Source organism: Malaclemys terrapin (assembly GCF_027887155.1).
Source record: "Malaclemys terrapin pileata isolate rMalTer1 chromosome 20 unlocalized genomic scaffold, rMalTer1.hap1 SUPER_20_unloc_2, whole genome shotgun sequence".
Lineage (NCBI taxonomy): Eukaryota > Metazoa > Chordata > Testudines > Emydidae > Malaclemys > Malaclemys terrapin.
The window spans coordinates 335,001-346,740 of NW_026530189.1; the positions used below are offsets into that span (position 1 = coordinate 335,001).

At 65.5% G+C, this 11,740-nt stretch overlaps 2 protein-coding genes across 3 annotated transcripts; both read left to right on the forward strand.

Annotated features, from left to right (window-relative positions):
* The first annotated feature begins 1,636 nt into the window (after nucleotides 1-1,636).
* Nucleotides 1,637-5,503, forward strand: ASPDH (aspartate dehydrogenase domain containing). 2 transcript variants are annotated; one of them, XM_054015004.1, is made up of 7 exons: nucleotides 1,637-2,025; nucleotides 2,339-2,483; nucleotides 2,947-3,031; nucleotides 3,365-3,514; nucleotides 3,858-4,075; nucleotides 4,401-4,558; nucleotides 4,862-5,503. In XM_054015004.1, exons 1-7 carry the CDS (start codon nucleotides 1,971-1,973, stop codon nucleotides 4,897-4,899), a joined length of 849 nt encoding a protein of 282 aa, XP_053870979.1. In that variant the 5' UTR covers nucleotides 1,637-1,970; the 3' UTR covers nucleotides 4,900-5,503. The 2 variants fall into 2 exon arrangements, with proteins under 2 accessions (XP_053870979.1, XP_053870980.1); XM_054015005.1 differs by lacking the exon at nucleotides 3,365-3,514 and having other exon boundaries at nucleotides 1,640-2,025.
* Nucleotides 5,504-7,558: 2,055 nt separating this feature from the next.
* JOSD2 (Josephin domain containing 2) lies at nucleotides 7,559-10,544 on the forward strand. The gene is made up of 5 exons (XM_054014974.1): nucleotides 7,559-7,688; nucleotides 7,952-8,151; nucleotides 8,307-8,432; nucleotides 8,891-9,085; nucleotides 10,126-10,544. The coding sequence occupies exons 2-5, from the start codon at nucleotides 8,015-8,017 to the stop codon at nucleotides 10,223-10,225; spliced, it is 558 nt and encodes a 185-aa protein (XP_053870949.1). The 5' UTR covers nucleotides 7,559-7,688; nucleotides 7,952-8,014; the 3' UTR covers nucleotides 10,226-10,544.
* Nucleotides 10,545-11,740: the final 1,196 nt, after the last annotated feature.

An 11,740-nucleotide genomic window follows, 5' to 3' on the forward strand; every position in this document is an offset into this window, starting at 1 on the left:
AACCCGGGGAGGGAGAAGCGTTTGAAGGGCCCCCACCGGCCGGAGCCTGGCAAGGGTCAGGCACCCTCTGTGATGGGTGAGCCCGGCTTTGGTTGTGGGCAAACGGCCGAGTCTCTGTCGGTGCAGCCTGAGCCACGGCTCCCATGTGGGCAGGGGGCACGCGACCACCCCGACGGGGCCCAGGACCCAGTGAGCACAGGGACGCCAGTGCACCAGGAGGATCCAGTCACCTGCCTGCAGACCCCAGCTGCTGTGGAGAGAACCCAGGAGTCCTGGCTCCCAGCCCCCCCCCCCCCCCCCCGCTCTAACCACTAGACCCCCCTCCCCTCCCAGAGCTGGGGGAGAGAACCCAGGAGTCCTGGCTCCCAGCCCCCCCGCTCTAACCACTAGACCCCCCTCCCCTCCCAGAGCTGGGGGAGAGAACCCAGGAGTCCTGGCTCCAGCCCCGCCCCCCCCTGCAGAACCCAGCTGTGAGCAGGACCTGCCTCCTGGCAGCAGCTGCTCCTGCACCTCCGCATGCCAGGCCTACAGCGCCACCTGCGGCTGGGCCAGCCACACTGCGCCCCAGTCCGGCTGCCCAGTGCCAGGTGCGGCCCTGCCATGGGGACGCCTGGTCCAGCAGCCCCCCCACCCCCCACCCTAGGCTGACTGCGGCTCCGTGCCGGGCAGGGCAGTGGGGCGAAAGGTCCCTTGGTCTGTGCTCACGCCTGGGCCTCGTCAGTTCCCAATTACCAGCCTCCGGAGCTGGGGGGAGAAAAGCCAAAGGTCCCATTCTCCGCCCCCCCCCGAACCCCATCCCCAGAGATCCCCAGACACCAGGGCCCATGGGAACGTGGGCACTGGGTGGGGATGGGTACGATGCTGGCCCAAGGGACCAGCCACCCGCAATATCCCCAAGCACTGCCCGGCAGGCACCGTGTGTGCGTGTGACTGTGCGCTGGCAGGGAGTGTGTGTGTGTGTGTGTCTCATTGTGCGCTGGCAGGGACAATGTGTGTGTGTGATATTGTGCGCTGGCAGGGACAGCGTGTGTGTGATTGTGCTCTGGCAGGGCTGGCGTGTGTGTGTGTGTGTGATTGTGTGCTGGCAGGGACAGCGAGTATGTGTGTGTGTTTGATTGTGTGCTGGCAGGGACGGTGTGTATGTCTGTGTGTGATTGTGCGCTGGCAGGGACGGTGTGTGTGTGTGTGTGTGTGTGATTGTGAGCTGGCAGGGCCGGTGTGTGTGTGTGTGTGTGATTGTGTGCTGGCAGGGCTGGCGTGTGTGTGTGTGTGTATGTGTGTGTGTGATTGTGAGCTGGCAGGGACAGTGTGTGTGTGTGTGTGTGATTGTGCGCTGGCAGGGACAGTGTGTGTGTGTGTGTGTGTGTGTGTGTGTGCGCGCTCGCGCACTGCCCTGGTCTTCGGAAGCACCCGCGCCCCATCGGGAAGTCTGAGCCCCTGGAAGGGCACCAGGACACCAAAGGCGCCTGCACCCCACAAAGGGTTAAACACTCCGGGTTGACCATTAACTTCTCCCAAGGGCGAGTGGGACCGAAGGTCGCTGGGGCCCAGGATTCGGGTGGGGAGGGGGGCAGCCCCGATCCTACCGGCACAGCACCACCCACCTGTGTATGGGCCACATGGACAGACAGCGCGATGGGGCGGGGGCGGGTGGGGGGCGGCAGAGCGACGGGTGTGCTGGGGATAGACCGATATTGTGGTAGCCGTGTTGGCCCTGCAGAGGTGGGGAAGGGACCCTGTCCTGGTGGCCCGGCATTGGGACCTGTCATACCCCCCCGCTCCCCCCCCCGAGCCAGCCCCACCCTGACTGTGTCGCGTGCTGTGCTCTGCTGGGACTGGCGTGAATGGGCGGCCGTGCATTGGGCCCCGGTGTCCCTCCCCCTCCCCAAACAGTGACACCCCGCTCTGTGGGGCCGGCGTGACGCTCCCCGCTTGTCCTCGTGTCTCGGCCCAGGGGCGAGCAGGCCAGGATGTCCGAGGGGCCGGCCAGGCGGAAGGTCGGGATCGTGGGCTTTGGACATTTGGGTATGTTGTAGCCCCCCCTCCATCCCGCCAATTGCTTCCCAGGGGGATTGAGGCTCACCCGGGGCTGGGGGGCGGCTGCTTCCCTGGCTGGGGGCTGGACTGGGGGGCTGAAACGGCAGTGGGAAGGGAAAGACAGGTGGGGTGGTGTTATGGGCAGCACCACCGCACCTGCTGCAAGAATTCTGGCCTGGAGGGGGGCAGCTCCCCCCCAAACCCGAGGGGCCTTGTCCTGGTGGATTGGTGGGGAGGGGAGTTGGGGGTGCGGACGTCTGGGGTTCCCAGCCATGTCGGTCAGGCCCCCGCCTCGCCCTAGGCCAGTATCTGGTGCAGAGACTCCAGGACGAGGGACCCCGGCACGGCCTGGAACTCGCCTTCGTCTGGAACCGGGATGCGGGGAAGCTGCAGGGGAAGGTGCCGGTTTCCCTCCAACTGCAGGACCTGGCCCGGTTCCCCGAGCGGTAAGTGCTCCCCCCGCCCCCCCCAGCTGCAGGACCTGCCCCGGTTCCCCCCCCAGGTGCAGGATCTGGCCCGGTTCCCCGAGCGGTGAGTGCTCCCCAAGCCCCCCCAACTGCAGGACCTGGCCCGGCTCCCCCCCGCCCAGCTGCAGGACCTGGCCCGGTTCCCCGAGCGGTGAGTGCTTCCCCCGCCCCCCCCCAGCTGCAGGACCTGGTCTGGTTTCCCCCCCCCCAGCTGCAGGACCTGGCCCGGTTCCCCCTCCCCCAGCTGCAGGACCTGGCCTGGTTCCCCGAGCGGTGAGTGCTCCCCCCGCCCCCCCCAGCTGCAGGACCTGGCCCGGTTCCCCCCCCCCAGCTGCCGGACCGGGCCCCTGAGACCCTGTGGCTGCTGCTCAAGCCCAGCCCAGCACGGGCAGTGCCAGGGTTAAGGTGCCCCCCCCCCAATCACTGTCTCGTGTCCCTGCAGCGAGGTGGATCTGGTGGTGGAAGTGGCTCATCCCTGCGTGGTCCGGGACCACGGCATCTCCTTCCTGTCCGGGGCAGACTTCATGGTGAGGGGTCGGAGCATCGGCATCCCTGGCCAGCAGCGGGTCCCCAGGGGACGAGGCGGCCTGGAGCGGGCACAGCACGGGGCCCTGCCAGGGGTGCGGGAACACGAGGGGGCAGGGGGTGGGGGAAGCCCTGGGGCTGTGATGGTGCCATGTAGGGGATGCCTAGGGGGACGGGGTGGCAGTGGGCAGGGACGTACTCTGCGGGGAGGCGGATGTGACGTGGGGGTGGCCAAGGGGAGTGAGGGTGCCCCGGTGGGGGGCTGCGGTGCATGTGTGTGTGGGGGTCCTGGCTTGCAGCTTTCCCGTGACCAGGTTTCTTCCCCCCGACCCCAGGTGGGTTCCCCCACGGCCCTGGCTGACCAGGCCACGGAGATGCGGTTGCGGGAAGCGGCCCGGCATGGGGGGCACACGCTGTACGTGCCCCGGGGGGCGCTGTGGGGCGGCGAGGACATCCAGCGGATGGATGACAGGGGTGTGCTGCAGGTGGGGGTCTCAGGCCTGCCTGGGGGGGGGGCACGTGGACCCTGGTGTGGGGCGAGGGACAGTGACAAGAAACTGCCTCTGCTCCCCTGGGGAGTTATACCTATCTCCTAGAACTGCAAGGGACCCCGAAAGGTCATCGAGTCCAGCCCCTGCCTTCACTGGCAGGACCAAGTACTGATTTTGCCCCAGATCCCTAAGTTGCCCCCTCAAGGATTGAACTCACAACCCTGGGTTTAGCAGGCCAATGCTCAAACCACTGAGGAAGTGGGGGTGGGGGTGGGCAAGGGGGGGGCTGTCCCTGCCCCCCTCTCCCCCGGGCTGACTCTCTGACGTCGCTTTCCAGGGCCTGAAGGTGACCATGATCAAGCACCCGGACAGCTTCCGGCTGGAGGGGGCGCTGAGGGAGCAGCTGAGGGCCGGGCGGGCCGTGCTGTACGAGGGGCCCGTGCGGGGTCTCTGCCCCCTGGCCCCCAACAACGTTAACACCATGGCGGCTGCTTGCATGGCCGCCCCCAGCCTGGGCTTTGACGGGGTCCAGGGGTGCCTCATTGCTGACCCTGGGTTAGTGCACTCCCCCCCAGTTCCCTGCTCCCTGCACCCCCATCCCTGCTCCCTGTACCCTGCTAGTTCCCTGCTCCCTCCGATCCCTGCTCCCCCCTAGTTCCCTGCAGCCCCAGATCTCTGCTCCCTGCAACCCCTGATCCCTGCTCCATGCATCCCCCCAATTCCCTGCTCCCTGACCCCCTCCCAGTTCTCTGCTCCTCTCCAGCCAGGTCAGTGCCACTCCCTGCCCTGATCCTTGCACACCCCCCCCCCATGTCTCTTTCCCCCAGCTTGGTCCCCCCCCCCCCCCTCGACTGACCTTCCTGCCCTCCTGTCCCCACAGCCTCCCTGACTGGCATGTGGTGGAGGTGGAGGTGACCGGCCCGTCCGGCGAGCGCAGGGACCAGGCCTTCACGGTCACCACCAGCCGCAGGAACCCAGCCTCCCCCGGAGCTGTCACCGGGGCGGCAACCTTCCCTTCTTTCTGGAGCAGCTTGCTGGGTAAGTGTGTGTGTGTATGGGGGGGCGGGAATCTGCCTGGTGGGACAGACTGAGCCCTGGGGAGAGTGACACTGCGGGGGGGGGGGGGTCCCCCAGACCTGGGGAGTGCAGCTGCCACTAGGGGCTGCAGGGACTGACTAAAATCTGAGCCAAGGTGTCTTCTGGGGGGGAGGTACCCTGGGCTGGGAGCTCTCCATGGGGTAAGTGGGTTGCAGGCTGGGGGCTCCCCTGAAGAGGGTGGGTAGGGGGGCACGGGCCCCACAGATCAGCCCCTCTGACCTCCCCTTCTCATTTCCCCTGCAGCCTGCCAGGGCCACCGAGGGCATGTCGTTTTGTGCTGATGCTGGTTTGGGGCCGGAGGGACCCGGCTGAAGTCAGTGGGGCTGGTAGTGTGTGTTGCTGGGGGGGGGGTCCCTCTGACTAAGAGATCATTAAAGAGCAGGGTGGCAGGGAGGAAGGGCGGGAAACCTTTCAAACTTGGCCCCAGAGGCATGATGGGGGGTGTAGTTCTTGCTCCCCGGAGCTGAGCGGGAGTCACAGGGTATGTAACCCCCTCCTGCAGAGACTGATGTCGGCTGTTGCTTTTGGGTTAGGACGGGAACGGTACAGTAGAACCTCAGCATTGTGAACACCCGAGTGATGAACTGACCGGTCAACAACACCTAGGGTGACCAGACAGCAAGTGTGAAAAATCGGGACAGGGGCGGGGAGGGTAATAGGAGCCTATATAAGAGAGAGACCCCCAGATCCGGACTGTCCCTATAAAATCGGGACATCTGGTCACGCTAACCACACCCCTCCTTGGGAACCGGACGTACGCAGTCATGCAACAGCCGCAGAGACAAACCGACAAATCCAGCACAGTCCTGTGTTAAATGTAAACTACTACAAAAAAATAATGGGAAAGTTTAAAAAAAAGACAGATCTGACGAGACGAGGAAACTGTTTCTGGGCTTGTTTCATTTAAATTAAGAGGGTTAAAAGCAGCCTTTTCCCCCCTTCTTCTGCAGAGGAAAGTTTCAAAGCGCTATGAGGTCATAGAATCTCAGGGTTGGAAGGGACCTCAGGAGGTATCTAGTCCAACCCCCTGCTCAAAACAGGACCCATCCCCAGATTTTTACCCCAGATCCCTAAGTGGCCCCCTCAAGGATTGAACTCACAACCCTGGGTTGAAGCAGGCCAATGCTCAAACCACTGACCTATCCCGTTGTAAAGTTTGGCAAGAAGCACCCTGTTCAGAGTTACGGCCATTTCAGCGTTACGCTCCACTTCCGTTCCCAGGGCGTGCGTCCCTGTGAGGTTCTCCTGTAGTTCATTGTAGACAGGTGCACTGCGGGGGGACGGGGGACGGGACGGGACAGGATGGGGGATGAGACGACACATAGAATGTGTCTGTAGCAGGGAGCCGTCGTTTGTAGGATCCTGTTGCATGCTGGGAGATAAAGTTCACTGCCTTCTGCTGTAAGCTTCCCGTGTGGGGGGCCTGGTGCATGCTGGGAGCTGTACCCATTGTGGGCAGGAGCGATGGAAACTCCCTAAAAGTGGGGGACCCACCAGCACCTGAACCGTGCATCTCCCCCGCGCACCCTCCCCCCAAGGCCCCGCCCCCACATCCTCACGCCGCCCCTTCCCCCAAGACTCTGCCCCCACTCGCTCCTCTCCGCCCTCCGCCTGTGCCGCTCGCCTGTATGGACAGTAAAAACGGGAGGGCAAAGCCACGGCCCCCTAGCTCCCTCCGTTCCGCCGCCCCTGATTGTGGGGAACGGGAAGGGCGGGCCGAGGCCTGGCCAAAATAGAGTGACCAGATGTGAAAAATCAGGACAGGGGGTGGGGGGAATAGGAGTCTATATAAGAAAAAGCCCCAAATGTCGGGACTGTCCCTATAAACTCGGGACATCTGGTGACCCTACGGGATGGGCAGGCCGAGGCCTGGCCCAAAACGAAAGGGCCGCCCCCCTCACACAAGAGGGAGGACCCACAAAGCGCGGACCAGCCCCACTTCATTCTGGGGGGCAGCAAATACCCCCCCCCACACACACAAATGCCAAGGAATGGGAGTGGGGGGTCAGAGGTTGAAAATCAGGGCTCTGGCTGGGGGGCACGGAGCAGCGAACCCCGACTCGGAAGAGCCGAGGGGAAGCCAGAGGGGAAACTCGGCCTGGAGACGGGGTGCAGCGAGGGATTGACAACAGATCACTGCCCCGCTTCCTGGCCTGGCGGGGTCGGGAACTGGGGGGCCACCCAGGCTGGAGGCGGGACCCCACCGGGGCGCAGCAAACAGGGGGGGGGGGCGGGGAGCTGTCGTGCCAGGTGCGGGCGGGGTCACTGAGGTCAGTGGTGCATGCTGGGAATGGTCATTTTTGGGGGGGACCCCCAGACTGTAACTCATAGCACAGTGCATGCTGGGAGCTGCGGGGCCCGGTGCATGCTGGGAGCTGTAGTTTGTGTTGGCGCAGTGCATGCTGGGAGATGGGCTGTTCTGGCCCTGGGGCATGCTGGGAGCTGTAGTTCGGGTCGGCGCGAGGCAGGATGGGAGCGGTGATGCTCTGGCCCCGATGCATGCTGGGAGCTGTAGTTCGTGTTGGCGCAAGGCATGCTGGGAGCTAAGGTGTGCGGTGCATGCTGGGAGCTGTGCTGCCCTGGCCCCGGTGCATGCTGGGAGCTGTGCTGCCCTGGCCCCGGTGCATGCTGGGAGCTATGGGGCTGGGCTGGCCTCGGTAAATGCCGGGAGCTGTAGTTCGTGTTGGCGCAAGGCATGCCGGGAGCTGTGCTGCCCTGGCCCCGTTGCATGCTGGGAGCCGTGCTGTTCTGGCCCCAGTGCATGCCGGGAGCTGTAGTTCGTGTTGGCGCAAGGCATGCCGGGAGCTGTGCTGCTCTGGCCCCGGTGCATGCCGGGATCTGTGCTGCCCTGGCCCCGGTGCATGCTGGGAGCTGTTTTGCTCTGGCCCCGTTGCATGCTGGGAGACGTGCTGCTCTGGCCCCAGTGCATGCTGGGAGCTGTGGTGCGCGGTGCATGCCGGGAGCTGTAGGCCCCCCTGCCCCACAGCTCGTGCCCGCTGGCTGCGGGGCGGTCTCAGGCTCTCCGGGCCGGGGGATGAGGGGCCCCCCCGGCTGCAGCAGGAGCCCCAGGGTAGGTCGGGGGGGGGGAGCGGAGACGGCCCGGTGCAGGGGGGGGGCTGCCCGGGGGGGGGCCCAGGCACGTGCTGCCCCCCCCACCCGAGGGGGGGCTGCGCCTCTGCCCGGCTGGGGGGTCTCTGGGGGGGGGTCACTGGGGCGGGGGTCTCACCCCGCGGGTACCTGCCTCTGGGGAGCGGGGGGGGGTGACCCTTGGATATGGGGGTGTCGTGACCCCCCCATGGCCTCGCCCCACCTCTCTCGCTCTCTCCTCTGCAGGCAGCCGGGCTCGGGGCCGCGCCGTGAGGCTGCCCCCCCCCCCACACCAGGCTGGGGGGCGCGATGTCCGGGGAGCCGGGCGGGGGCCCGGGGGTGTACCACGAACGCCAGCGCCTGGAGCTCTGTGCCGTCCACGCCCTGAACAACGTCCTGCAGGAGCGACGCTTCACCCAGGAGGCGGCCGACGAGATCTGCAAGAGGTAGGGGGCGGGCGGACCCCCCCACATCCTCCTCCTGCCACCCCATGTCTCCCCGGTGTCAGCCCCGCCCGGCACCCCACCCTCCCCCCCGTGCTGGGCGCTCCTGGCCCCACAGCCGCCCCGGGTCAGTCACTGGGACCGTCTCTCCCCTCCAGGCTGGCGCTGGACGCCCGGCTGAATCCGCATCGCAGCGTCCTGGGCACGGGCAACTACGACGTCAACGTGATCATGGCGGCCCTGCAGAGCCTGGACTTCGCGGCCATCTGGTGGGACAAGCGCCGGTGAGAGGGAGGGAGGCGGCGGGGGTGGGGGGTGTCCGAAGGGCAGGAACGGGCAGGCTGGGGCAGACCCCGCCCTGTCCGATAGCAGGGCGCTTAAAGGCTCCTGGGGCCGTGCGTGACCCCGGCCTGGCTCCTGCTGGCGCTGAGAGTGGGGTGACCAGCCGGCAAGTGTGAAAAATCGGGACGGGGGTGGGGGGTAAGACAAAGCCCCAAATCAGGACTGTCCCTATAAAATTGGGACATCTGGTCACCCTGGCTGAGAGGCCGACATCTGCCCTGAAATACCCTGGGCCTGGAGAATGCTCCCTGCCGCCCCGGTGCCTCTCCTTGTCCGTCCGCCTTCCCCTCCCCGCTGCGTATCCCCCCATTGTGTCCCCCTCTGGCTGTTTCTCTGGAGCCACCCCTCCAGCCCCTCAGTCTCGGTGTAACGGCCCCCCCCGTCCCCCTCCTGCCGACAGGCCCCTGGAGCAGCTGGTGCTAAGCCGGGTGCACGGCTTCATCGTGAACGTGCCCGCCAACGTGTCCCTGGGCTTCGTGTCGCTGCCCGTGCGGCGTAAGCACTGGATCGCCGTGCGCCAGGTGGGAGGCACCTACTACAACCTGGACTCCAAGCTGAAGGCCCCGGCCTGCGTCGGCGGAGAGGGGGAGCTCAGGTGCGGGGGACGGGCAGGGGGTGGAGAGTGGCGCTCGGGTGGGTGAGAGGTGGGGGGTGAGTAAACAGTTTAACACTATTGTGAAAAAAACAAACCTCCTTCTGGGCTGTATCAGCAGGAGCATTGTAAGCCAGACACGAGAAGTGATTTTTCCGCTCTGCTCCGCCCTGATACGGTCTCAGCTGGAGGGTTGAGTCCAGTTCTGGGCGCCGCGTTGCAGGAGAGATGGGGACAAATTGGAGAAAGTCCAGAGACGAGCAACAAACATGATGAAAAGTCTAGAAAACATGAGCTATGGGGGAAGATTGAAAAAACGGGGTTTGTTTAGTGTGGAGAAGAGAAGCCGGAGAGGGGACGGGAGAACAGTTTGCAAGTACAGAAAAGGTTGTTACAAGGAGGAGGGAGAAAATTGTTCTCGTTAACCTCTGAGGATCGGACAAGAAGCAATGGGCTTAAATTGCAGTCAGGGCGGTTTAGGTTGGACATTAGGGAAAACGTCCTGACTGTCGGTGGTGAAGCGCTGGAATAAATTACCGAGGGAGGTGGTGGAATCTCCGTCATTGGGGATTGTTAAGAGCAGGCTGGACAAACCCCCGTCAGGGACAGTCTAGAGAATATTTAGTCCTGCCATTAGTGTAGGGGACTGGACTGGAGACCTCACGAGGTCCCTTCCAGCCCTATGGTGCTATGCGGGGGAATGAGGGGACCAGCAGGGGGCAGGGCTCGGAGAGCTGGTATATAGGGGGCAGTGAGTGTGTGTGTGAGGGGAGCTCAGGTCTGGGGCATGGGCAGGGGTGGCCGGAGTACAGAGGGCAGAGCTGAGGTGCAGGGGATTGGAGGGGAGGTAGGGGAGTTGTACAGGGGGTGGGCCCTAGGGGTGTATGGACCAGGGGGCCCTAGGGGTGTATGGACCAGGGGGCCCTAGGGGTGTATGGACCAGGGGGCCGTGCAGGGCAGGAGTGTGGCGAGATGTGTAACACGGGGGTGCAAAGCAGGGCTGCTCTGACCCCACCCCCCCATCTCCTTGTCCCTCCCCCCAGGGCGTTCCTGCAGGAGTTCCTGTCCCAGGGTCCCTGCGAGGTGCTGCTGGTCGTGTCCCGGGCTGTGGAGGAATCCGGCGGCTGGTTGAACCCAGAGTGATGCCGCAGATACCAAAGATCCCGACTGTTCGTAGCAGCCTCGCTGGGGGGGCAGGACCCACACGCTGAATCCGGCTTAGTCACAGCTCCCCCCGGCACTGGCCTCAGATACCCCACCCTGCCTGCCCTGAGGAGTGCACAGCTCCGGGCCTGCTGCTCTCACTCCACTGGGGGGCCCTTCACCCCACGGCCCCTGGAGCTGGAGGCGGCACCGGGGGGCCACAGGGGAACCTGGCTTAGGGTGCCCGGCCCCATCTCCCTGCTGGGATCCGGCTCAGCTGCAAGTGCTTGCGAAGTTTATGATAAAGGACACTACGCTACCGCTGCCTTGGTGCGATTGCCTGGGGTGGGGACGGCGCCGGGTCTCTCTGAGGGGAGGAAACTGAGGGCAGCGCAGGGGGTGGGAACAAGGGCTGGGGGGTGGGGGGCACCCAGCTCAGACATTGGGACGCCTGGGTTCTGTTCCGCTCAGGTGCAGACAGGTCCCGCCCACTCCCCGCTTCCAGCCCCAGGGAAGGAAGGGTCCCAGCTCCCTGACTCAGTGAACTCCCCGGGGAAGGTGGTGCCTGCGTTGCAGGTTGGAGCCTCCTGGCGATTGTGCTTTCACCACTGGGGAGGTGTCTGTCTGTGTGTGTGGGGGGGGGGGGGGGGGGGGGGGGGACTGGGGCTGGGCTCCGTTTGGCCAGGGAAGCCCCTGGGGTCCCCGGGGCATTATCTTGGCTGCAGGGCTTCATTTGTAATGGAAGCGGTTCTGGGGCTCAAGCAAATTTTTTTTTTACTTTTATAACTGCCACGGCCGGGCCCGGAGGCGCCGGGGGGCTCGGAACGGCCGGGCCGGGGGGCTCGGAAGGGCCAGGCCCGGAGGCACTGGGGGGCTCGGAACGGCCGGACCCGGAGGCGCCGGCGGGCTCGGAACGGCCGGACCCGGAGGCGCCGGCCTCAGCCCTGGCACAGATTAAGCGCCGCGTAGCAGCCGATGTGGTCTGTGGGTGCTTCGTGCCTGGGCTTGGGGGTTACGTGATCAGGCGGCGTGGGCGCTGGCTGAGCATTGGGGGATACGGGCATGCACGCTGGGGACAGGTTTTCCTGCACGCCTGGGCGCTGGCTGAGCATTGGGGGATACGGGCATGCACGCTGGAGACAGGTTTTCGTGCACGCGTGGGCGCTGGCTGAGCATTGGGGGATACGGGCATGCTCGCTGGAGACAGGTTTTCGTGCACGCCTGGGCGCTGGCTGGGTGCGGCGAGCGCCTGGCTGTTGGGGGGCGGAAGGTGCGTGTTTGGGGGCTGGGTGCAGGCGCTGCTGCGGAGAGCCGGGTGCGTGTGCCCGGCACGTGGCGGCGTGTGCCCGGTCCTCGTCTCTCACCCCTCCGCGCGCGCAGGTGCCTGGGAACAGCTGGGAGCGGGAGCCGCTTTTGGGATCAGCCCGGCCCTGTCTCCGAGGAGGGCTCTGCTGAGCTGGGGAGGAGGGGCCCGGGCCCCCCCCGCACCTGCGGCAGCGTCACCAAGTCCCAGCA